This window comes from Poecilia reticulata, linkage group LG2 (genome assembly GCF_000633615.1).
Source record: "Poecilia reticulata strain Guanapo linkage group LG2, Guppy_female_1.0+MT, whole genome shotgun sequence".
NCBI classification, from domain to species: Eukaryota; Metazoa; Chordata; class Actinopteri; order Cyprinodontiformes; family Poeciliidae; genus Poecilia; species Poecilia reticulata.
This window is the reverse complement of record NC_024332.1, coordinates 29,761,612-29,788,578: the sequence shown is the minus strand read 5'-3', so window position 1 is coordinate 29,788,578 and position 26,967 is coordinate 29,761,612. Positions and strand designations below refer to the sequence as shown.

At 39.2% G+C, this 26,967-nt stretch overlaps 1 protein-coding gene across 7 annotated transcripts in view; it reads left to right on the top strand.

Annotated features, from left to right (window-relative positions):
* The window catches only part of LOC103458943 (multidrug resistance-associated protein 4), a 50,088-nt gene that overhangs the window by 13,924 nt on the left and 9,197 nt on the right, over window positions 1-26,967 (top strand). For 6 of the 7 annotated variants that reach the window (XM_008400100.2, XM_008400093.2, XM_008400133.1 and 3 more), the window contains 8 exons: window positions 135-281; window positions 8,940-9,019; window positions 19,749-19,899; window positions 20,517-20,636; window positions 21,740-21,850; window positions 21,973-22,073; window positions 22,530-22,721; window positions 24,858-25,013. In XM_008400100.2, the coding sequence (XP_008398322.1) occupies window positions 135-281; window positions 8,940-9,019; window positions 19,749-19,899; window positions 20,517-20,636; window positions 21,740-21,850; window positions 21,973-22,073; window positions 22,530-22,721; window positions 24,858-25,013 (1,058 nt within the window). The remainder of the gene's footprint in view (window positions 1-134; window positions 282-8,939; window positions 9,020-19,748; window positions 19,900-20,516; window positions 20,637-21,739; window positions 21,851-21,972; window positions 22,074-22,529; window positions 22,722-24,857; window positions 25,014-26,967) is intronic. The other variant, XM_008400125.2, reaches the window with a different exon arrangement.

Below are 26,967 nucleotides of genomic sequence, written 5' to 3'. Positions count from 1 at the left end.
ACAAATTTATCTGCCATAAAATATTCAAGACTCCATTAATACACCATATGAGAAAAATCCTATTTTACTTTAATCATTCTGTAATACATTTCACATATTTCTTCTTTGTGTTGTTTTTTTTTTTTTCCGCCCAGCTTTAACAGCCACCTCAGTTGTGTTGGGCTTCATTCGCAGTTTGGTTTTCTTCAATGTCCTGGTGAAGTCTGCACAAACCCTTCACAACAACATGTTCAGGGCCATTCTACGGACTTCCATCCACTTTTTTGATACCAACCCAACCGGTAAGCGCACATGCAAGCAAGTGAAGCTCTGATTTCTGTTCCGGCATGATGTATTCGAACGATAAAAGGATCAGGGGTCGAGAACATTGAGCCCTGCTGTTACACATCACCACTAGAGGGCAGACTGCTACCTTTCTGCGACATGGCTTCTGTTCCACTTTAAAACACCTACCAGCTCTCCCTTCATCTTTCTTGTTTGTCATGACTGTTAAGTTTTTATATGATGTAATCTTTTCAATTTAAAATGTTAGCCTGAAAAATAGGGGGCTTTCGCTCCCCATAGAATTTATGTTGTTTCTTTTTTTAATGTTTATCTTAACAAATAAATTAATGTTCATTAAAGAATCTAAAACTTTTCTGTAGAAGAAATATAATTGCAATTTGTTGTCATTTTATTAGATTTAATCCTTTTTGTGAGGCTGGTCTAACTTCATAAATATAACACTAAATCCGCATTCTTGTGATGAGATTTAAGATTTTTCAGCACGTAAGGTATTTAAATCGACAAGTGAGAGCGTTATCATCTTTACTGTGAGGCTTTACAAAAGAGCAAACAGCTAGATTGAGTAAACGATGTTTGYAGAACAGCAGATCTTAGACAATGTAGGGTTTGGATTGGAGCTGTGCAAATACAGACATATTTGTCTTGTGCACCGTGTCAAGACATTTTTATCATTTTGTTAGCTTTTGTGTGGACTGCTGCTGGCTCACTGGAGTGGGCAGACAGGGGTGATATAAAAAGTGAGTAAACAGTCTAAATAAGTCAGAAAAGCACCTGTTTTTCTTTATATATATATATATAAGTATATATATATATATATATATATATAAAAACATGTTTTTGCCTATTGTTTATAATTTGCCCTACATTTTTTTTTTCAAGAATAATTTAAGACCTCTTTTAATTAGGTTAAGGAATATTACCACAGCCTGTCACTCAAATCCAAAGTCAACTATCAAGTGGCCCACTTTGATAACTTCAGTTTTTTTCTGTTGCATTGTTCACCTGTCAGGAGATAATTACGCAGCCTAATCTCCTCATAGTGACATGAGTGTACAGCACAATCGGGTCGGGTGGGAATTCTCCACAAGAAGGGCAACTTGTATCTGTATAATGAGTCATAATAAGCCGGTAACACAAATCTAAATATGATTTGAGGGTGTTCTGCAGCTCGCGGTTTCCACTGGCATTAAGAGGTGGGTGTATAAGCGCGAAAGCTTTTCCTTTCGCAGCGCTGCGTATGGAGAGAACCCGGCACGTCTTAATCTTTCAGTTTTGTTTTTCAGCTACTGCTGTTTGCATTACGCATCGGACTGCCTGACTCGCTTATCTGGGTGTGCCTTGCTCGGTAATCTTTATAACACTGAGGAGAGCAAACACTTCGAATAATGTAATGATCTGTTTAATAGAGCAGCAAAGGAGAGGCTTAACAGACGCTATCTGATTGCTGTTGTACTGTTATCCATTGTGTGACCAGTCCAGTTGTCACAACTTRGCCTTCAAACTGGCGAACAGCACTTATGTTTTGACTGGATTGACTGGCAACTGTCTTAGCATTTATCAGAAATAAAATTGAAATTAAATAACTGATAATAATTATACACTGTATTATAAATTATTGTCACATTAGAAAAAAAAATCAGAAGTTATTGGATGTTTCTTCTGCAGTTTTTCTTTATTTTTCCCTCTGTAGACAGTTGCTGTCACTTTCCTCCCAATGTTTTGCCACTGTCTGAACATTCTTTTCACTCACACAATAACTGTCACTTCCATCACCTTTTCCGCATTCACCACTCTCGCAATAAGTCTCTGCAATTTGTAACTGTGCGTCTGTGGAGGATTTGACAGCTGTTTACACGTGTAAGTGATAGGTGTGTTGCTGCCGCTGGAAAAAGGCCTTGTGTTTGATAGCGGCCCTCTGAGTTAAAGGTTACCATTGTGAGTGCCGCTGCATAAAGGTGTTTTTTTGTTATTCTGTGAAAGTATGTTACAACAACAGAAAACGTCTATTGCGAGGTAGGATTGACGAAGAASCGCTTTTAGCTGCACCCGCTAAAATAATCTGCACCTTTTGACTCCATCTGTGGTTTTTCTATTGGTTGGATTAAAACCCAGATGGAGTTATGCTGCTAAACCAGCCTTGGGTCCTGGACCAATCCAGACATGAGTTGATTTAACACAACATAGTTAGATTATGGGCTGGACTTAGTATACTAGGTTAGGAGACCATGTTAGATTTTCATCCCGTATAATATTTTACTATTAAAATAATTTTTTTTTGATAGAGGTTTACAAGTTAGCTGGCCAGTGTTGATTTGATCTGCTCTAAAAAGGGTTTAGGTCAAAAGCTAAAAGAAACCATATTTTTTTCCTATTTATTAAACAGACTAAAATCAGAACTAGCCATTATTGTTGGAGACTGACACATTTTTGTTAWTGTTTAGTTGAAGTCAGATGAAGCTTGGTTGTGTAACTAGGAATAATCATATTATTCTTTCATGACTTTTACTGCTACCAAAGAACCTGCAACACCTTTTTTKKKKKKTTTTKKYCYTWAAAAAMYWTAAGTCAAACCTAAAAGTAAAAGGGAAATCAGTATTGGCRAGAACAAGGATCATTTGCACATGTCTGGTTTATATTTTTAGTTTACCTGTACATTAAAAATGTGCAAATAATGAAGTACAACAACCACATAATGTCTGCATTTGATCTGACTACTGAGAAGTTATACTTTTTTATTTGACAAGTCATTTCCAGGGCATTCGACAATCACTTTTGAAACTCGTTCTATGTTTGCATCAAAACCTTCCAAGTTCAGAGATCTGTCAATCTTGGAACATTTGAGGACAGTGTGTTAAAAGGTCTGCACTGCCGGTCTTTGGTGTGTGCTCCACTAAGTTAGACTTATTGATGTAACAATTGAATCTGGAGGACAAATTTTAATGTAATATTGGATAAAATATTTACTTTATAACCAGTGCTTTTGTTAAGATTTTAATACGAACCTTTTCACTAGCTAGCTTGTAGCTGGAGAAATATCTTGGGATCACTTGTTTGTGAAAGTGCAAATTCTCAAGATCTCTGCTGAAAAAAGAAAACTTCAGAATGAAATTTCTTATATATAGTATTTCTGGTAACTATGTAACAGACRCATGGTTTCAACTTTTTTTCTAAAAAAGACACGTTTAATTAAATTTATTTTGGATATTTATTTTTAAAAGTACCTAATCATACTGAAAATCATCTCAGTTGATACTTCAGCACATACTTTTCTAAGTTGAGTAAAAACTGGTGGGTTTTTACTTAACAGCAAAAACACRCTGGTGTTTTTACTGGTGAGTATTTTGATTCTGCAAAACGCATAACTTTTCATATGTATTTGACACAAGCTATTATGGTAACTAATAAAAACGATTCAAGTAATTTTACCTGGATTTTAAAATGCACTTACTGAATATGATTTACTTAAAAAAAGATTAAAGAAGAATGCCTATTTTTGACTTTCCACAATGTTGTTAAGTGCTATTTTAATTGTGAGAGTATAATTTTTTGCAGTAACATGCGCCACCTGAATAACAGGACTACTGTAAGTCAGTTAAGTGATTATTATTTACTTTCACCATTTTAGGTTAAAGTGGGGATATTGCATATCTTTATATCAATAAATATAAATAACAATAAATGTATAATATTGTTTGTCATTTACACTAACAATGTTATATAGCATAATTTCGCCATCTTACCATTTCATATTTCATCCTGTGAAAAATCTTCAATTACTTTGCTCATTTCTTTCCATTTTTCAAAATGGTGATACTAAAATAATGATATAGTGTAGCTCTTTTTCTCTTCTCAAGCTTAACAAGTCATGTCAGTTTTTGACTAAATGTTTGGTTTAATCTGTGCAAACTCTGCTTCAACAACATTAACCCAACATTTGGATTAAACACAGCTAGTTTTATTATTTGTGCTTACTTTATGACCAATTATTTGGTCAAAGTGTAAATAATGAACATTGCTAGCATAAGTATGCACTACCTAATTTAATCACCAGGCTAATTTAACCACTGCCTAACCTTTAGAGTGAATTAATGTCATTAACACAACTTAATAGAATAATTTTAGCATCTTAACGGTTTATATTTYATCCTGTAAAGTAGGCTCAATGAAGTTGTGTTATCCATCAAAATGGCTTTTTGGGAATAATGATCATAATGTTTCTCCCTCCTAACGACAAACTGGATCACAATTTTTGACGCAATGTTTGATTTAGACTACCTTCTAATCTAACAGTATATAACCCCAGCATTTGGATTAAAGAAATAATCCAACGGTTTTAAGTGCGCCTTCATTGACTTTATGGGCAATTTGTCTTGTCAGTGCGTGAATGTTAATCATACGTGGCTAACACTACATAGTTAGCGGATAAAAGGCCAACACTACCTGAACAAACACTTTCTTTAGAGTGAACTAAAATCGTAAAGACAACCCACTCACACCGTCATCATACACTATATGTTTACCATTCCATTTTTCATYTTACCTAATCTGTCCAACAGCATAAACCTGGCATTTGGGTTAACAAAGTAAACCAGCAGGGGTTTTTTTGGTGCGTATGCAAATTTCTCTAGATTTAAATATTGCTGTTGCCCAAATGTAGTCATACTATCTTATTACGGCTGTTCATCCAAATGCAGTTAGAGCTGCACAGACAGCAGTGAATGTGTCAAGCTAATGTTGATCCCTGTAATTTGGTGTCATTGAGTGGGCTAATCCCCTCAGAGACTGCAGGCCGAGGCTTCAGCTCATCAACACAGTCAAGGAGTGGAGTTTCACACGCACACACACGCACACACACAAATACATCGGCATCTCCTGTTCCCATTTCGCATCAGCATGGTGGGCCATCTCAGAGCTGGGTGTCACTCAGTTACTGTTGACGCAGGGGACATTAGATCTTCTGTGGGCAGAGCTGTGAGATTCTAATTGTGTCTACAGAGGCAGTGTTTTTAATGTCTGTATTTCAGGTCTGGAATGCAAGAGTGTTAAGAGTGAAAGTGAAGGAAGTACTGCAGAGAGGATGATGATATCGAAGTGTGTAAATTGAATGTGGAGATGGAGCCGCGCGTGTGTGTGCAGCATGGCTGATAGGGCTCCCCCTCGCTCGGCACTTCCACTATTTAATTGCATGAAAGGAAAGGAGAGGAGATTGCAGGAGCCTGGCGGTGTGAGCGAAGAGAATGGATTTAGAATGTATTAGTATTGGCAGCAAGGCGCCGGCGGTGGGAGGCTGCCCCAGGCCTGTGGGCCCTTCATGGAAGTGCAGGTGAGCCGTGCCACCTCCAGCCTTGGCAGCCCCCTCCCTGGTATTACTTTATTATCACACTCTGCTCACTGAAAAGCCCCTCCAACTGCACTGGGGCCCACACATGGAGCGGCTCTGAGTCGTCGCCTTATCTTGATGTTTACAGGGAACAGCGATTTGCTACACAGCCCCACTCGAGCCGGACCCCACTGTTCCACTTCTTTAAAAGTGATTGGGGGCCCTGCTCACCTAATATCTCCACCTTAAGAGGCCACCTTCATTGGGAGCGCTTGATATTTTCTGAGCCTGAAAAGTGGTGCAAATCACCCTTGGAGTCTCAAAGCATGAGAAATTGTTTGATACTAATGCTGCTGATATCCTGAAATGTCTATACCCCACTCTACACAATAGGTGATATTGTTGACAACCACCCAGAGTGATTGAAGCCACTGTCCCATGCTGATCTTACCTCATAGGCATTTCCATGCAGTGAATGTCTTTGTGTAACTACATCACTGTAATGTATCCCCTCCATAGTCTGGACAGACAGAGAAGGGTCTTTGCCTCATCCCCAGTAAAACTCTGTTAACTGAGCCGCTTGTCAAACAGCTGATACCCGTCTGACGCTGGATGCTCCAACACCCTCCAACCATGGTATGATGTAACCCAGAGAAACCAATCCTGTTTCTTTTTTTTTTTCATTGGCATTGTTTGTCAGATATGCATGGATTTAGGTCATTTATAGCTCAGACAGTGAAATTACATAAAATATTATTGAATATATTTAACAAACACAGTTTGACAAGTCCTCCCCCTGTTCCCAGATGAAAAGCAGCAGTATCTTACATTGGTGTGGTAGCAGCTCTACCCCCTTGCTTGCTTGAACCCTCCCCTCGGGATGTCTGTATGCTAAAGGGGCACTCACACTGTGAATAAGATTAGTCTGCCTCTAAGTGTACAACATGCTTACGCCACTTGACTTTGAATCAGTGTTGATTTGGAGCATTGCTGGGTTTTGCGGGGGAATAATGCTCTGGCTGGGTTTATGCAATGGCTGTTATGGGGAGCCCGGCCTCGTCTGCATGCATGTTTTTTAGGCGGGAGCGGCGTTTTGGATAAAGCTGTAAGCTGCTTATGGCCGTGGAGAGAGGTGATTACAGGGCCCTCCTCCATAGGACTGACTGGAAGCTGGGAGGCAACTTTTAGGTCAGCGATGCCATGGTTTTACCATGCCTATGTAGTATCATGCCACWGCATCCTGCCAGTGTGCCACCCTGCTTCTCCTCACATCYGTCCTACACTATTGAATGCCATRTAGTCTGCTTCTTTGTAAATTTAGATTTTCAAGTCAGTTTTGGCAAATTCATTGCAAAATATAGATTTTATGAATTTGCAATATTCTCAGACAACTTGAGGTGTTAATACTTGAATATACATTTTTACTCAAGTGCATTGAAACGTTTGGGTTTTACCAGGATGTAAACCAGGATTTGCACACTGTAGCATGGTGCTGTGAGTTGCTTTTGGAGTAACGGTTTCTTCCTTACTAAATAGTCTTTCAGTCCACGATTCATTTTGATGTGGGTAATGAAACTATCTTACCATCTTTTGCGAGCATTTGCACAAGGTCTTTTGCTTTTATTCTGGGATAGATACTCAAAACACAAACTAGTTTCATTTTGAGACTTTCATTGATGTTTGGTACATCTGAAAATTGTACCAAAAGTCTGACTCAGACTTGGAGATCTACTATTCCCTTCCTGATACCTTGGCTGATTTGCATTAATTCTTTCATGATGTCACACATGTAATGTATATGTCGCATAATATGCATCCACAATTAACTCAAAAGTTCAGAAGCTTGGAAATCCACAACATTTTCATACAGGCTTTTCCAAATTTCYSAAGGCTTAGTAATCTCAATGTATGCGAAAGTCTGACTTTAAAACGTAGTTTGATAAGGAAACATCATAGCTGTAGAGCAGGACCAGCAGAGAGAGGAGGGCGAGGTTCAAATAATCTTTTTTATTGATCATAATGAGCGAGGATCATATCACCGAGCAGACTTCTCTCAGTGTGGCTTTCTAACCATCCAGACAGAGCTTTAGAGGAGCTGCAAAAACACATGAAGTGGATAAGCAGGGCTTGCCAATAACTGATTGTGCCTTCCATAAACTGTCACTGTGGGATGTTTTTTTTCTACTGTCTGTAAATTGAGCTATCAGCATGTCAGGTCAGTCATTAGACTGTCATTCATGTTCAGTCAGAGAGCTCTTCAGATTTGTTGCAAAACTGACAGCAGCCAGTGATCTTTCCTGCCCACGGCGTCGCCGTCCTCAACAAATCTTTGAAGATATTTGAATGATATTGGTTATGAAGACATCATTTACTTTTGGGATGAATAAAATACTTTTAAATTGAATTGACTTGAGTTGAATTCTGTTACTTAGTAATCCTAAATCAACTCWGTAGGAAAAGTTTAGTCTGATTTAATGTCAGAAGTTGAGAAAAAATGTTTATAAAGTGTGTARATATCTGATGTCAGTTGTGTATGTTTAGCCAGAAAAGATAACTTTTCAGATGTAAATTGAAGCAATATGACATAACTGTGGAGTTACTATTTTTGGGGAAAGCTGCCTCAGTCCTGTTCAGTTGTTGCCACATTCAGACAGAGACTGAGAGGTAGTCTACCTCTCAGTTTATCTGCATCCTTTAGAGACCGAGTGAATAGGTTGTACGGAATGCAGGGATTGACCCTGCGGTAAACTCTGTGTGAAAGCATCTGGAAGTGTAATCGTGTGTACCGTGGGATCAGAATAAGGTAGCAAAGTTGCTAAAGGGATAACAATGAAAGGTCTGCCACTGCACCTGCAGAGCGCCATCCAAAATAATGAACACCTGAGCAGATTGGAGGCAACTCAATTAATGTCACTGACACTGCCAGTTGGAGCATAAAGGCAGGTACGCGGCTTCTGTTGCCCTTTTGTTTGCAAACAAAAGGCTCCCTCACATGTTCATCCAAGAGTAGACCAGTCTTTATGAATTGCTGCCCAAATAATGATTCATTGTTTAAACTAGATGGGGTGAATGCTTTTCATCTCAGTCTCTCGGCTCTGCGCTGTTGAATCTGAGGTGAATATTGAAACGGATCCTCTGTTGAAATAAAAAAAAAATGGATTGAGCATATCTGCTTTTGACCTACATTTGTAGTTCAAACTGCAAAATTAGAGCGTAGGTGAAAATGCACATTTTTTTTTTTCTCAGGCATGGATGTTTATTTGAGCAGCTTTTTTGAAAATATCCAGCAGTTCTGGCTTTGTCTGATTCTTTGTGTTTTTGTTTTGTTTTCCAGGGAGAATTCTCAACAGGTTTTCAAAAGACATTGGCTACTTAGACTCTCTTCTTCCGTGGACGTTTGTGGACTTTACCCAGGTGAGTCGCACCTCGGCAGGTCTGGTTGCCGGTGCTGCGGCGCTGGGAGGCCATTTCATGCCTGGCTAAACCTGCTTTGTGGTCCGGGTCCCCTAATCTGGAAACAATTACTGTAGGATTACTCGGCAGCGCAGCCCAGCGCCTGCACAGATTTAATAAAAAGTGTGCACACAGGCTCAGGGCGTGGCTCCTTCTGTGTGACACAACACAAGTCTTCAAAAAAAAAAAAAATGTGCATGGAGACTAAAAGTTATTGGGTGAAAGGGGATCAGAAAAGAAATAAAGCGTCATGATGATAGAGGGAAACATTAGGGAGCCGAGGAGGGCATAACAAGGATGGTGTATTGAGTGAAGGTAGCTATAGCAGCATGTAGAGGAGGCGTTTGTGGAAGAGATCCAAAAAAAAAGGACTTTCCCCTCTGAGCACAGTTTTCTTACCCGTTTACAGTCTCGTTGGCCCAGTAGCAAACGGCCACCCTAGAGCACAACCCGGTTGGGTTACCAAATGCGACCCCGCCACCGTGACAGCCATCTCCCACGAAAGCCTGCGGAGATGAGCTAGCTCATGCACCTAGTGCCACAAAGAAGGGAATGTTTGCCACACAATTCAAGGTAGAGGAGCAGGCGTGGCTCCTTGGTTCAGGCCAAAGAATAGAACAAAGGCGAGCTGAAAATGAATCCCCCCTCCACAATGCCTGAGTGATGTTTGTGGCAGATACCCATCTCGCTGTATACAAAAGCCATCTTAAATGCTGAAAGCACAAAAGATCATATGCACAAAAGAGTTTTGTCTGCAATCGTTCCCCTCGTTTTGATAATAAGATGAAGGAAAACAACAACTTTGTAAAGGATGCTTGGGTCCTAAAAGGTCTTAAGAGTTAAGCATATCATGACTGAAGACTATTTTAAATGATAAATTGTTTACTTGAGAGTTTTTTTTTTTGCAGAGATGGTCACAAACCAATGTACAACATAAGATACTGAAGATACAACTCTTCAGTATCTTAGAGAAAATCAGGAACTCAATAGTGAAAGTGGAATATAATTCAGTCTGAAAGATTTTAAATGTCATTTTTAGTTGAGAAAAGTAGTGGTTGCCTCTCAAGTTGTTTTATGTAGAATACTSATATAATCAATTATTGTTGTCATAGAAAGTCATGTAATTTAGATAAAGGCAACTTTTTGCCACYTCTTTATTGGAATAGTAACAAAGTGGATAACCTATTGAATGACACAATCAACAACAAAMGACAGACTGTGTTACACCTGAATATTGCCTGTATAAAAATGATAAAAGATGTAATACAAAGACTGGGGGAAAAAAAACTTGATAAGGGATGTACATAAAATAAAAACAGACAAAGCGTCACACTTTGGGGAACACCGAATGTTAAAAAAGCTTTTGAAGAACAGTAGGCAATTCTTATCCTTTAAATATCAGGAAAATATTTCCAAAGACAGACATGCCATCCAGATGTTTTTTCTTTTTTCAGATTTATTCTCACTTAAATTTATTCTATGCAATTTTCATATATTTAGAACAAAGCTTTCTAAGAAAAACTATCACTTAAATGAAACGGAGCAAGACATGACATGGACTGAGTATAGATAGTATGCAAAGTGTTTCAGAAAGGACCAGAAAGTGGTAAGTGATTGTGTTGGTGCACAAAGGTGGCATCATTTGGACAAAGCACCTTTGTTTAGGCTTCTCTCTGCTCTTGTTCAGGTGTCTTTCATTAGGCAGTTTCTAATGCTTCCAGGAAGGAAGATCTGCACTCTTTTTTATCACAGAATTAGCTGCTTAGAAAAGCTGCTGATCTTGACTATTGTTGCTCTTTCTCAGAGGGGCATTTCCCCATAGTCATTGTCTAAATGGTTGTCAGGGGGGAATAAAGTGAAACTTCATAAACAAAGCCCTAACTGGTTTATCTCTCTCTATGGAGAGAGGCCGCTTCTGTGTGAGGATTTGTGCCTGAGCCTTCCCTCCTTTATGGCGGAGTAAGCACTTCACAGCCCTTCAACACTACCCCCATAGCTTCCTAACAAGGGGATTCCCTCAAGCTGGTGGAACCTGGTTACACCCCACAGCACTATTTTTTTTTCCACAGGTCTCATTTAGTAGTAATTTAGTATATTGGAGAAAAGGCTACTTTCTCTCCTCCTCTTTATGGTCAGGGGACAAAGACAGAAATGTCAATTAAAAACACCTCAGCCTTTGGGGACTGTCAGCTTTTGTTTGGACTTGACCTTTAAATCCTGGGTTGCCTTTATTTTCATAAAGAGGGCAGAGCAGGAGGCCAAGACAATGAGGAGTGAATACGGGGGTCTTCGGGTGGAATCTGAGTGAAGGGTCTTGACAAGCTTCCACCACCAACTGTTGGATTTGGTATTGCATTTACCCCCCCTGTTYTCTCCAACAACACCAAAAAAAGGATTTTAATGGAAAATCAGCACACTGTTATTGTCATTCAAGTGTGTCTTGGCTTGTCTTTTGCTAGTGCTGATGAGGGAAGCATAATGTAAGCCTTACACTTGGTAAGAGGGTTCCCTGAAATCAGGATAAGTTTGAAAAAACAGGACCGAGCAAAGTGCAAGTGTAATTTCTTGAACGTTTCCTTTAYTTTGACTGTATTCAGGGTTCAGAATCATTGTAGCTTGATTTATGTCAATAACGTAAATTAAGAAATTATACAAAAAAGCAATTAATGAAAAAAGRAAGCACAAGTCAGCTAAGAACATAGTTAAAAGGTAGAAGACGGAATAATGTCATGCACAGTTCATAACACCGTGTCTAACCATGAAAAAAGTAGGGATAGTAATTTATTTGAATTGAATTTGACTTAATAAAGGGATTATTTGTGTGGCTGTTTATCTGGAGGGTGGAGGGAAGAAGCATGCAGACCTAAATAACTGGCACCTTATGTGGAAATTTAAAAATWCACAGTTGCAGTCAGTCTGTCTGAAATTAACCACAATTGGAGCCATTGAAATTCTACCTATGTTCAAATGTGCTTTGTGATTCCTGCTCCACTTTTTTTTATCAGCATTGCTACTAATGAAGAGCACAGGAATACATCAACATGCGATTCTCTACAACTGTATATAAAAAAGCCATGCAGTGGTTCTGCAGGTCTCACTTTTCTCCACATAACCAGTGCATGCTTTACTCAACAGTTGTGCAACTGCCAAAATTTAATTCCAAAGGTAGTCTTTGGAAGACTGACTCTGCATTGGCTAGACTTGATAATTATTTAGAGCAAGCAGTTATTCATTTACCACAATTCTCTGACATCATGTTGTGAAGTTTTTTTTGAACAAATAGAGATGCTAGACAGGATTTTATTCATTAATAAACTTTATAACAGCTGCAGTCGCCTTGGTGGTCTGGCATTTTTTATTRTTGTTATTAAAAATGAAATAAAATRGCCCTTTTGAGGCTGTTAAATCAAAAGTCAACTTCAGCACAAGTGGCTTCATAATTTGTGGAACATGTAGATTAAAGAAACCCCGCAAGTTCAATACAGTTTMTAATATTATAAAATTTTTAACAAAGGACTAAAGATGCTTAGAGACCTTTTGGATGCTTATATATTGTCGCTCCCTTTGTATCTCAACTATCTTTAGTGTCTTTTGTGGGAAATGAGAACTGCTGATGTCACTATGAACCCTGCAGGATGGGATTTCACCAACTTGCTTCTCTGCCGTGCCACCAAACCAGTGACAGAAGAAGTAAAGAATGCACTGCCTTCAGGGTTATAGGTCATAAAGTTATCTGCCTGAGAAAGACAGATAATGGTTCATTGTAGAATTTCAGATGCAAACACATTTGTTGACTTGAAATAAATTCATTATTTGATTACATATTGATTATTGATTTTTTTTAAATCAACATTTGAGTAATTTTATTCATGATTACTTTTTGCTCTCATTGTATTTTTATCTTCTAATTAACCCTAAGGTAGGAGTATGAAATGACACACAGGTTAATTTCTTTTAACCTSTAGCCTATAGGCTACATAAATGGACTGAACTTATATAGCACTTTATCCAATCATTTTTGACCACTCAAGGCACTTTACACTAGAGTTTATACACTGATATGCAGCTAGGTAGGCAATTTGGGGTTGGGTGCCTTGCCCAAGGGTACATCAATATGTGGCAGGAGGAAGCTGGAATCGAACCTACAACCTTCCGATCGYAAGATGACTACTCTACCCACACAGCCACAGTTGCCCCGGTCTTAAGGACCTATACTTATCTATCACCTTCCTCCGGAAAATGAACTGCAAGGGATGTAAGACCAGGAGTTATAGGTGGTTATAGGGTCTTGCATGAAACAAAGGATGGACATTTGGAAAATAACCTCATTGATGAGTACTGTGGAGGATCTGTAATTTCATAGGTCTGTTTCTCTTCCAAAGTCTCTTGGAAACTTTTTAGAGTACATTGAAATAGATGTTTGAGCAGGACAATAACAATAATCAAAAATGACAAAATCCACTCTAAACCAATTTTAAAGAATCGACTTTTTCCAAACCTAARACCCAGAAAAGGGCATTTTAAGCCAAAAATACTAACAGAGTTTCCCTAAGTATTCTTTAAGTGCTGCTCTACAGCTGAAATGACATTGTACTCAAATGTCCAGAAATCTATAAAACATTAGGCGGTATCTATAATTTTCCTATGGGGGAATTTGATAAAATAAAATATTTCTTTACATGTGATTTCTACACTATACTACAACGSCACTAAATATACTAAATTTAAGAGTTACATTTTAAAAATAAACTTTTTTTTTTAGATTATTCCATAAAAGATGAACAAAGAGTAGGTTGCTGTATGCTCTTTAAATTATTTGATGACATTTTCAATTCACTGAACTGACGTGTTGACACAAATGTATGCCAGAATAGAAGCAAAACATCATCATGGTTTGCAAGGATGCTTTTGCGTGGACTTAAGTGGCCGGTCAGCAATACCACACATGGTCATTTGATGGCGAGCACCGGCCGAGTAAAAGCTTTCCCGTGTGTGTATGTGTGGTCCTCCCTTGATGCTGCGGTCCAGCACCTCGGCTTCGCTCTGACTCAGACATGCAGGGCAAGGCCCTGGGTCCTTTGAGTCTGGGAACTTACATAACAAAGTCGGGATCTAATCTAGAATCTCGCCCTGCGTCAGGACGAAGGAGATAATGAATTCGGTGCTTTTTGTGACTTTTGTATCTCGGAATTGTTGTTTATTGTGCATTTGAAAATGGTTTTGTGTTGTTCCCAACAGAATGACGCTGAGTGAATGAATGAATGAATTTGCCAGGCACTGGTGATTTATAGTGGAGTCTGGGGGAGACGGCATTTCAAAGCCTTTCTCTTATTTCCAAAACGGGGTTGGAAATCAGCAGCTTGACTGAACCCAAATAAGTGACTTCTTTTTACCTTTTCAGAGCACACAAAGGTCTAATCCTTGGACTACTTGAGCCACCAATGTAGACAGCGACTGAGACCACCACAGTATGTGTCAGGCCCTCCTCCCCCCCCCCCCACACAAAACACATTGACTGCAGCTTTATGAAGTGAAAATGGCCCAGAAAAGGGGAAAATGTGAAGGAGGTGTCCACAGTCATTTCTCCCGAAGAAAAGCCTCAGCATCTGGGCATTTAATTTTAAAATAAAGCTCAAGCACAGAGTAGAATGGATCAGGTCACCTCTATTGTTCCAGAGCCCAAGTGGAACAGCCTTGTTTTGTTTCAGTACCACTGACCCTTGCGACTTATTTGTCCCCCCGCTCTATCACAAAAAGCGTGGAGTAAAAAGAAGAAAAGAAAAAAAAAAGTTTTGGGTAGATAGAGGAGTTCTTTTGCGATTTCTGCTCTGACATGCTCTCCTGTTGTTTCCTGTTTTCTGTGCACTTTTTCTTTTCCCAGTGGCAAATGTTGCACACTGTTAGTAAATAAAGGGAGGATGAAAAAGGAGTTGTAAAAAGCATAATGATTTCTTGTGTCCGGAGGGATGTTTAATTACAGGGAAGTGTTTATTTTCAGTTGTGGAACAACAGTCGCTATCATTGCGGAGCACAAATATAGCAATTAACTTCAATTTTCTGCATTTACTTAGACATCAAAGAGCTGATAGAATCGTTGGAAAAATAAAGCAATTAGGGTCAGCGGAGATCTGAATGGTCTTTGGACACGGCAACGCGCCCAGTTTGCCTGGATGACTGAATCACATGCGTGCGGTAGCTTTCTTTTCTCGCTAAAGAGCTATTAGTGGTAATTCTTTATTTAAACTGTTTGTATACAAAACCTTTCATCCCTTTATCGACTTTTATGTGCAGCGGGATGTGGCTTCGGGAGTTTTCTGTTCCTGTGTGGTTTCATAGGAGATGTGGATGTGGTCCGAGGGGGTGAGGTGGATGCTCGCAAAGGATCACTTATCCGACTTATCTGTATGTAGTGTGGGTGGGGGGCTCCCGGTGTTCCCGATGCTCACGCGATAAAAACGCCAAACCACGCAAGTGGGTCACATCAAACAGGATCCTGGTGACATCAGACCCTGGGGAACAGGAGGAGGCGAGCTTTTCATTCTAATGGTTCCTGTTTCTCAGCTGCCCCTTCAGATGACCCCACTGACAGATGAGCCGGTTAGGCTCGGACCTTCGGTTAACTGCATCTGAAATGGGCCCAATTTGAATTCAGATCAGCAAAAGGCAAATGTGAAAGCACACGTTTGTGATGTCAACCAGTCRTCAGCTGGGGAGCAAAGGAGAACAAGTGTACATGACAAAGACATTGGTTTATTTGATCCTCTCAAGGGAAGGCCGGATAACATGCAGTGATGGCTCGCCATCTAAGGTCTCTTCACTCGCTCCCTGCAGCTCGGAGAATAGACCTTGAAATGCCTTTGTTAGTTTATAAATCACCGAAATCGCTGAAAGRCTTAGCAACGAAATACGCTAAAAATCWGTTGTGTCAACCCTCCAGACCTCTCATGTATTCTGGTTCCAGTCTACTTTGCATCCCCAGAACCAGAACCAAACCTGAAGTAGCAGCATTCAGATTTTACGGTCCTTTAATCTGGAACAAACAGCCAGAAAACTGCAACACTGCTGAAACAAAGTTTCTTCAAGTCAAGGCTAAAACGTTATTTAGTTAGAGTGTCCTTTAATTAATAACAACTGGGACATCACTGTAGTTTGTTTTTCAGCCCGCCATTGTTTTCTCTTACCATGCCACTGCAGCGTAATATTTTTTGATTGTTGTTTTATTTTCCTTCTATAATCACATTAAACACTTTGAATTGATTTGCTAAAAATGTGCAATACAAGTAAAATTGGCCTTGCCATTGTTGATTGTTTGCAAGGCATGCCAAGAAAAGTATTTTTTGTTTTTTGTCCTACCAACACATAAATAAATGTGCAGTTTGGTAAGCACTACTATATGATTTTAACTGTAAAGGTGTGCTTTAGTCAGATGAGACTAAAGATTGAGTTTTTCTGTTTCGGATATCAGACATGGTGATTTAAGTGTGAGTCTCTGTCTTAATTTGTAAAGACAAAACACTTCAGACTCCACTTGTTCCCCAAACATTTGTAATTTCACTTGGACTCCTTAAACTTGAGTCTTGGTTGAAWTTTTTATCTCATGTGATGAAGAGTGGAAAGAACCAGGTATATGGGCTACAAACTGCAGCTGCTGTGCATGTTTTACTGTGAAAGGTAGTGCTCGACTATTAAACGTTGATGGATTCTGGGCTGCTAGTRTTTCATAACGGTATGTTGATGTTAGCTGTAGATCCACAATAATGACCCCTTCAACGTCTCTCCAAATGAATGTGGTACTAAATGACTTTGGATCATTTTRGAACCCAAAAAAAGTCACCATTCCACTGAATCTTAGTCAGAACTCACCTCTATTGGCTACAATGAAAAACTACAATGTCAACTTAAAGACTGCATTAACAGCGTCATCATCAGACCAGTTAGAAAATGTGTATTTACGTGTTTAAAGGGAGGGTAGATAGGCTTTTGTCTCTTCAAGRGATGAAATAATATTGCTGGTTATTTGAGAGGCATGCAAGGAGAAACCTTTTTTCTGTCCTACCATTACAAGAATAAAGTAAATGGGTGGAGTTTATGAAGGGCTACAAGGACTTTAAACTGGAACCGTTTGCAATTRGTCACATATGACCAAGTTTGACCTTTCTTGTGCTTGATGGTGTGAAAAACCATCTCCCATCCATGGTAAAGTATGGTGGAGGACCTGTAATTCTGTGGGCCTATTTCTTTMCTTTTAAAGGACCCAAGAACTTTGTGAAAGTGCATAGCACYGTGAACCTGTTGGAATATTAGGATTTTAAAAAAATACTATCTAAACTAAAATTGGGTCACCATTTTGGGTCTTTTGGTWGGAAAATTCTGCATCTTTATTGGGCCTAATTAGAATTCAGAATAACCCACAGCAACTGTGAAAGAACAGTGGCATGGTGTCAACCAGCCATTAGCTGGGGAGCAAAGGAGAACCAGCATACGTGATAAGACATTTGTTCTGTTAATATTTTATGCCCTCAAGGAAAGGCTGGATAACATGCAGTGATGGACCGTGCACCATCATCTCACTTTGCAGTCTGGTAGCCTTCCATCAAAGCTTAGATTGAAACTTATGTACTGTGAAATTCTTGGGATCAGTTGTGCTCAGTAGCTTTGACTCACTGTTTGATTGTGTGGGCTCCACCACAGCAATGGTTGGACTAGTAATTCCCTCTTATCTGAACTGCAAATGGAATTGAGTGGCTTTTCATCATAAACCTACACTGAAAGTGATCATGCTTAAATGTGCRCATAAGTGGCAGATAAAATCCACAATTAAGGTGCTAAATTAAATTTCCGTCTCTCAGGGGTAGTCGGAGACCACTGAAGGTAAGAATATGATCCTAATCTTCACATTTTTGGGATTCATCTCCACAAAGTTTCTAATTTTAAGGTGSAAGATTTTCCTGTTGTGTGCTATAAGTCTTTGACCAAGCATTYATTTAATCAAAGTATGTAAAAAGTTTACACACTCCATCATACAAGTAAGTCCATTTATAGTGTAAAAATTGAAATATGTGCAAAAATATACTAAAGGGATGGTATGTATATTCCATAGTGCATTTTTTAGCACAATCAAGTAACTGTTAGCTTCAGTTGTTATAAAAATGCTGAATATCAAACATGACTTGGCTGTTTACTGAAATAAATTTGCTTTCACAATTCAATGCCTTAAAATTGGGTCTCTCTCTTTAAGAAGCTCCTGCTCTTTCACTCCACCTTCACAACAATTATTCTCATGATGTTAATAATTAACAACCRTTCTTAAGAGCATTGGACTGAGAAGTTTTTCATCTGATGAGCTCATCAGGTCTAAATTAAACTAATGTGAGCCTCCAAAATGTAGTTTAGTTCCTTAAACTTGACTTCCTACTCTATGTCTAGAACTCTCATTTTGAATTAAAAAAGGAAGTAGTTCTTGAGCTGCTTCAATCAAATGGGCAGAATCGAGTTTGCGTTCCAAACTCGGTTACAAAAGATGTAGCCCACTGCCTTCCTGCATTCCTACTTCATGGGCCGGCAGAAAACAAGAGGGAGATATTTTTGGATGCATATTGGATGTCAAAGACCTGAATTGCCTTTAGAGCCAGCATTCAGCATAGTTTCCATAAAAGAGAGATGGGGGAAACTTCTCAGAAATTTGTCATTTAGCTAAAATATGTGTATTTCRTATCCAGAGGGAACAAAGGAAAATGTCCTCGTTCAACTAGATAGAAAAGCATTAACCATTTTTTWAAGTGAAATACATAAAATAATGAAAAAATATCTTTGGTTGTTGTTGCTCAGTTTTTCTCTTTAACATTATGAAATTAGGGCATAGGTGGATGCTGGAGGTGGATGCTAATTCACATCCACAGTAAAAAATCCCCTTACAATTTAGTTGCTTAACCAAGTCATAASAAACAAATGCAGCAGCATGGCCATATATAATTAAATTGTGTGATTTCTGATGTTTTTATGTGTAAACCCCCTGCTTATTAGTTTGAAAACTGTTCTGTATAAATACCTGCTTACGAGGTGATCACTGCCAGATGAGTTTATGCAAACTCTTTGGCTGTCGATGCCAGTTCTTTATTAGATGCTTGTTTTCTTTTCTACTCTGATGATGCGGTCTCTTTGGTCGCTATCAGACTCATTGCCTCCAATCCTGTTCAGGCATTACTGCTCTCCTGGTTTAGATGTGTCACAGAGCCATTAACAAAGGTGATGAGTCACTGTGTTGTTGAGGGTTGTGCAGTTACACTGTCATGTATCAGACACCCACAGTGCGGTTCCCAGAGCTCTCTGCCAGTCACTGTGGCCGTCCTCATTGGCTGGCTGTTCTGCCAGCGAGGCTTACGGGCCAGAAGTGTCGAAGGGAAAGCCCAAGAGAGCCGGGGATATGCGGCTGCTGTGGCCAAGTGGTAAATTCTCACCTGCTACTAAGTGAGAATTAGCGCAGCGATCGTTTTCCTTTCACACTGTGAGTCACATAAACCCAATCCCTCAGCCTGCTGTTACTTAACCAATGGTCTCGCATGAAGCAGAAAGATACATTCTCCTTTTCTGTTTTGAGAAGCAACCCTCAGTGCTCCAAAGTCACACCACTCAGCAGAGCAGCCCCGTGTTCTCTGAATACGGGGCTACTACCTCCTCTCCTCTTTTTCAGGTGTTTCTGCAAGTCATCGGAGTTATTGCGGTGGCCGGCGTCATTATCCCCGGGATTCTTATTCCCGTCGTCCCTCTACTCGCCGTCTTCCTTTTTCTGCGACACTATTTTCTGCAGACCTCCAGGGACATCAAGCGCCTGGAGTCTACAAGTAATTTTTAAGACGGTTTTGCTGTGTGGGGATGGGCTCTTCCATTTGTGGTGATAGACAAAAGTCGACCACAGGAATGCTAATGGAGTATGACAGAAAGCCATGGCTATTAGCATAAAGGCTAAAGGTGGCAGTAACCTATGGCTCGGCCACAAGCAGTTTCCTCAAGAGATTAAGGTTCATGACATCACATACAAAAGTAAAAATGCCAAGTGGGCATGACTAGGCCATAGTTTGTCCTTTATCCTAAGCTTAAAACCTTAGGGCTGAAAGGAAATATTTGGATTTTCTCAGTGACTTTGTAAGTCTAGAATAAAAGAGACAAAAGACGAATAAAATAAAACTTTTAGCTAAAACAAACTAAAGCAGAAGATGGCTGCTAACTGTTTGTCTGATGGAATGCATACAGATATTTAGGAGGCAGCCATTTTATACCGTATATTAATRCACACACATGAAAATATATACCCTAAAGATTATTACTATAGACAATATATAGCTGCATCCAAATGACTATTCTTAAAGAKAAAGAATGATGATGTACTTTACCAGTTGACCGTCACATTTTTTCTGTTTGTTCATGTGCTAACATTTATTTGATCTTTGATTTCTTAAAGCTCGGAGTCCTGTTTTCTCCCACCTTTCTTCCTCTCTCCAAGGCCTGAGCACCATTCGTGCCTTGAGAGTTCAACATCAGTTTCAGCAAATGTTTGACAAATATCAAGATCTTCATTCAGGTTAGATTTATTAAATAAATGTTTGAAATGGAAAATTACAGATGGTATTGATGTATCCTCTGTCCTTGACTAATCTGTGTATGGAAATATTACAGAGGAGCTAAAGAGTGTGAAAACTGTTTTAAAAAAGAGACCCTGATAAATAATTTAAAAACTATTTTAAAATCCTGTACAATTCAATAGCAGAACAAATGAAACTACAACAGCCAGCATTATGTTTGGCTGTAATCGAATTGAAATTACTTTTTTTTTGGGTAAAGTGCCTCAAGATCTCTTGTGCTGTGGTTTGGTATATAAATAAACTAACCTAAATTAAGTCGAACTATTAAATAGAAAAAGAAAAAAAAATACACAAAAGGCTTATTGACTTGATTGGATAAGTATAAATATCTTTACGCTGATACTTTCTGCACCTAACATTTTTCTTTTTAATATTAACTGTACTTTACAATACATATTCGGRTCACCCCACWCATATTGTGTTAAATTYACCACTGCTTTMAAAACTTTATTATTTGTCTGGTGAAGACAGATGATGTTGATCTGGATGTATGCATGGAGCCATTGTGATGTCAAAAAATGAGCGCTCTGCCTCATAACAGGCTGGTCCAGTTTAAATAAACGTATCCCTACAGCATGATGCTGCTACCACCAAGCTACACTGTAGGAATGTTGTTGTTTTTTTTATTGTCAAATGCTGAAATAAAAAATGGACTTGAACATGTTAGTCTAAGGGTGTAAATATATATATGAAACCAGGTTATTGAACCTTTTCTACATTTCTTGTACTTGTTGAATACACAGATTTGTGTATTTTTCTGTTCAACTAAACAGGATAGATGCCACATCATGTAAATATATATATATTAGTGTGAAACTATTGTCTAATGGTTATGATGACAAGTTATCATTTTAAGTACATTGGCTGTGCTGGAAATTGGGATGACCTTTTGCAATTATGAACAGTGTCCAGACAGAGTGGTTCCACATGTCAGTCACTACTGCATCTTGAACTAAGAGTTATTATTTTATTTCTTTGGTATTAGGAATTTAAGGGATTTAGAAAAAAAAATTAACTGTGTCCTTGTTATTTTTACTAACAGAAGCCTGGTTCCTCTTCCTGACCACTTCACGCTGGTTTGCTGTGCGTCTTGATGGAATTTGTTGTATTTTTGTCACGATTACAGCTTTTGGCTGCCTCTACTTCAGGGATGGTACTGTACTGGTCACAGACACACACCCACATGAAGAGGATTATTAATATCTGACAGTTATTAAGAATACAGCTGTGAATTCACGCAGGTGCATGTTTCCCTTTTTTTCCCTTGTGCTGAAGGACTGGAGCCAGGTGCTGTGGGTCTGGCTCTGTCATATGCCGTTACTCTCACAGGCATGTTTCAGTGGGGAGTCAGACAGAGTGCAGAGATTGAGAACCTGGTGAGAAMATTTACACTATTTGCGTCATAASAGAATGCAGCTGTGTACCTGGCTCGCATTTCRATGTTTTATGAATAAGGTTTACGCCAAAAGTGTTTGTCAAAATTTTGTCAGCTAACCCAGGCTAYCTCAGATTTTTTTGATATTTTTTTTTTGCATAAAAAATTGTGACTTGAGGACAAGACTCTAAAATGTACCCTTGTGTGTATTTCAATTTTATTAGCACTGAAATCTGTCTTTGACTCCCAAATCTCTTTTAAGTGAAGTCATGAAGKGCTAAATAATTCGACTAAATCAAATTATCCTCTAGAATTAGGCAACCATTTATAATGTGATGATAATAAATGAATGACCTAATGGTTTCAGAAACTGGAGAGCTCTTTCATATAACCAGAGTAGTTGAAAGCACAAGTTCTTTGACAAGATTTATTTAAGCCTACATGTTATTCATTCTAGATGACATCTGTGGAGAGAGTGGTTGAGTATGCRGAGCTGGAGAGCGAAGCACCTTGGGAGACGGACAAACGGCCTCCTGGAGACTGGCCCCAGAAGGGCTCCATCACCTTTGACAGCGTTAGCTTTTCTTACAGCGACAGCTCCGCTTTGGTCCTAAAGAACCTGAGTTTTGTCTTCACATCCAGAGAAAAGGTTTTTGTCTTTTTACGTCCACCTGTGCGTGACTTGATATGCAGCTAGTTTGAGAGGCGTGCCGTGCTTTTCTTTTTTTTTTTTTTTTATGTGGCATTATTTCTGAATCAATTATTAAAGGGGACATCATATTGTGCTGCTGAATCTTCAGGACTATACCATTTGTGATTCATGGAATACATATCATGTAATTAAGACTGTTCAAGTGGATCCATTTGTTTCCAATTTGCATTTTGAGCTACCTGACGGTGACAACTGTTTATTCAGTATAAGAGAGAGGAGAGGCCGAGGGAGAGGGGCAGAGGAAGGCAGAGGGGAGATGGTTAAGGATGATTGAAATTGTGTTTAATGCAGGGGGTGTATTTTGCATGGTTATGGTTGGCCAGGGCAGCTGATTTCACAATGGATGGGCTGATAAGTGAAAAGGCCCTGGCTCCGACAGCCCATGGGAGGGACCTCTGCAGCATGCCATGGGGTTATAAGAGGTGGTGTGCATCTTATTTCCCCTGACACCTTTTTYTTTTTTTTAATGCACCTTGTATCTTTAATAATAGATATTTTTACTGTTGCCTTAAACTGGAAAACAGTTGTAAAGAAATCTTTAGTCAAGAGGAATGGCTTTGTAAGGACACTTTGCTTTTCCCCAAGATCMGATTTGTTCACACTTCTAGTCGAGGATTTTTTTTTTAATTCTGTCACATAGCTAAAAGTAATTCATAATATACATTTTTAAATTCACTCATTACTGGTAACCAGCTGTTCAGATCACCATGGTGATATGGTAGACATAGACTAACTATTTGTGCAAACTATAATATCAGTTTGCATACCTTCCTTTTGTTTCTACGGTGCTGGWAGATATGAGAATAACTGACCTACTTTCTGATCAGTTCAGCTAATWATTWTCTSACTGCTTGGACGCATTCAGAGCATTGAATTTTAATTTCCAAGTGGTCACTTGATGCTTTATTGGGCGACAAAAACGTCACGGAAAAATAACACACCCAGGCATGACTCAGCAGAACATTGTCAATTCTACAACGAGAATGCCTATATACACTTACTATTTAGAATGGTGAAACATCAAAAGCAACACACATACTGCAAATAATAAATAAAACATTCAATGTTTCAAAAGCAGTCTTTCCAAAATAGTCCTTACTCATCGAGGTACGGACTCCACTTGATCCCCAGAGGTGTGCTGTGGTATTTAGTAACAAGATGGTWGCAGCAGATTTCTTCAGTCCCAAACCTGCATGAATTGAGATTTGATTTGTCAAATTATATGGAGGCCAGCAACCGAGCCTTTCCAGTTGCCTTACCTTCTTACTACGGTATATTCAGATCCCATGTCTTTCTCTGGTATTTGACGGACGTGCTCCTGGCCATCGACATGACGTAAAAGAAGAAGTAGTGATTCATTTAGACTAGGCCACCTTMTCCAGTGCTTTGTAGTCTAGTTCTGAGGCTCATGTTCTCTTTGTAGGCACTTTCAGAGCAGGATGTGGGTCAGCAGGGACATCTTCACTGGTCTGCGGCCGTGGAGCCTCATACACAGCAAACTGTGATGCAGCGTGTGTCCTGACATCCCTCAATCAGAACCACCATTAACTCTGGCAGTAATTTGAGCTTCAGTAGCTCTTGTTGTTCCCTCCCAACGTGCATCAATGAGCTTTGGCTGCACATCACCCTATTACTGGTTAACCACTGTTGTTRAAAAGGCCACAGGAGGGGTAGTTTTGGAGATGCTCTGACTCAGCCATCTAGGCATCTGAGWTTAGTTCTTGTCCAACTTAGGCTTGACTATTTTTCATGTTTCAACTCATCAAACTAAGACAAAAAACTAATTTACCCATCTCACCAACAGGGATTTTTACCTTTGTGTTCTCGTAATGCAATGGTTGGTCAATGTAAGTGTTTTTTGTTTTTTTTGTATATACAAAACACAATTCAAAAAAAGTAAAAAAAAAAAAAAAGTTCCTGATCTCATAGAAGGAAAACAATTTTAAATGTCACATGACATTCTTTTTCAGGATTATAACTTTCAATTATAGCATTATWGTGTGAGTTAGAAGATTTTTGGGAATTTGTAGAGTTTTATGGATGTGCTCTGAAATTTCTTTCTCTCCTCTACAGGTTGGGATTGTTGGACGCACSGGTGCTGGTAAAAGCTCCCTCATCTCTGCTATGTTCAGACTGGCAGAACCTGAGGGAAGAATAACAATTGACGGCATTCTGACTTCAGAGATCGGTTTGCACACGCTGCGCCAGAAAATGTCAATTATCCCTCAGGTACACCATTAAGAACTGTCTTATTCCTCTGAGCTGTGTCTTTTGTAGTTGGAAGCTAAAACTGCCTGTTATGACCAATRGTTAAAGAGAGAAAACYGATCAAGTGAACAAGCTACTCTGCCGCCACCTAAMTTTTGGCTTTGACAGCTCAAGTGAAAGTCTCTGACTGATTCCTTATGATTGAGAAACGATGGTAACAGCCTCTTGCTTTGGTTCCTCCTCTTTTTGTACTCCTGGCTTTTAAAAAGCCAAAGCAAGTGAAGAGAATTAYAGTCGTCTCTCTGGGGATTTCTGAAAGTGAGACAAACGGATGCCTTGAGACAGTTTAACTTTATTTCCGCTTGTTGAAACTGATACGGCATTAAGAAAATGCCAGCCTGCGGGTGGGTGTCAGCAGAGTGGAGGGAGGGGAGAAGACTCCCACGGCCTGTACTGTGAAGAGAGCAGTTCCCCATCCCTGACAGAGGATTAGCCCTCTACCCCCCAAACATGGGAAAGCTGCTTAAAAGAAGCTCCCCATCCTCACAGTCAGAGTCGCAGCGAACACCGTCACTTAGCCCAAGTCTCAAACATTTCTCGGCTGCAGCCAAGATGCCCAAAAACAATTTCATTAATGCTCCTCTGTGGATTTGATGGGTTTCTGGCATCGCTGCCTCTTCAGATGAAGTTTTACTTCCTCGTCTAAACTAGTTAGAGATGGATATGATGTATGTTTGATGGGATTTTGTTTACTTACTTTGCCTCTCCTAAAGGGAAGACTTAAAAAGTGCCAGGTTACGAGCCAAAGCTTCCATTGCACATTCATCTGTCATACAGTGTGRCATTTTCATTATGTAGGCAGCACTTAGAAAACTTTTTGAAACTTTTTTTTAATCTTTTGCATTCATGTAAATTAACCTAAAAAAACTTAATATTTAAATTATTTTTAATGAATATCACAGATAATACAGTATCCAGGCAGCCTTTCACTGTCAACTGTCTTTATTGCTGGTAGCCTTACTTTTYCCCAAGAAAATGTAAAGTTAAATGTTTACTGTATAGTCCTATTGATGAGATTTGGTTCTGATAGATTTGTGACAGCATATGGCATTAAAAAGGATCCATTTCAGTCTCTATTGAACCCTCAGGAATGTCTTAGTGTAACATGAATTCTGTGGCAAACAGAGGGCTTGGAACTGCTGGAGCACATAATTGGCGCATGGAAAGCTGCGCTTGAAAGCAGTTTTCCAACCTAACACTGAATCCTCAATTAAAGTGTGTCACAGAACTAGTCTGCTTTAGGACTTCGGCTGGCTTTATGACAAGGTGGTATTTTGGTGACAGAGGGAAAAGCTCATTGGAGGTGAAGAGGTGGAACATTTTGGGAGAGCGCAGGTAGCAAGGATTAGGTTTTGAAAGCTTTATTATTCTGTATGGAAACTGAGCTGTTTTGTCTTGACCCTTCTGACCCCATAGGATGTGATTTGTTGAGATGCGATTTTCATGTTTGACACTAAACATTCTTTGCTGCTTTGTTAAGTTCTGGATTGTTTATTGTGCCTTGTGAAATTATAACTACCATGTAAATCCTTGCACATTTTGTCACTCTACAACCACAATCTTTAACGTATTTCATTGGGATTTTTTTGTGATTCACCAACACAAAGGTGAACATAACTTTGAAGTGGGAAACAAACTTATCGTTGGCTTAAAAGAAACGCACATAAACTAAAGCAGAAGTGAATGCTATAAGATGAGCAGACGGGCTGGTTGCTGTTCGATTTCTAGTCTCAAAATTGATTGATGCACAAAAGCATTTTTTTTAGTTAGACCTTAACAAACTGAAAGATTGTGTATCTTTGACTTGCAGTCTGTATTTATGATTTTGAACATGGATTGATTTGTRAAACTTTGCAACTGATTGACCAAGAGTCTCTGAGGGAATTTGAAATTAATGGAGCAACTATTACATCTT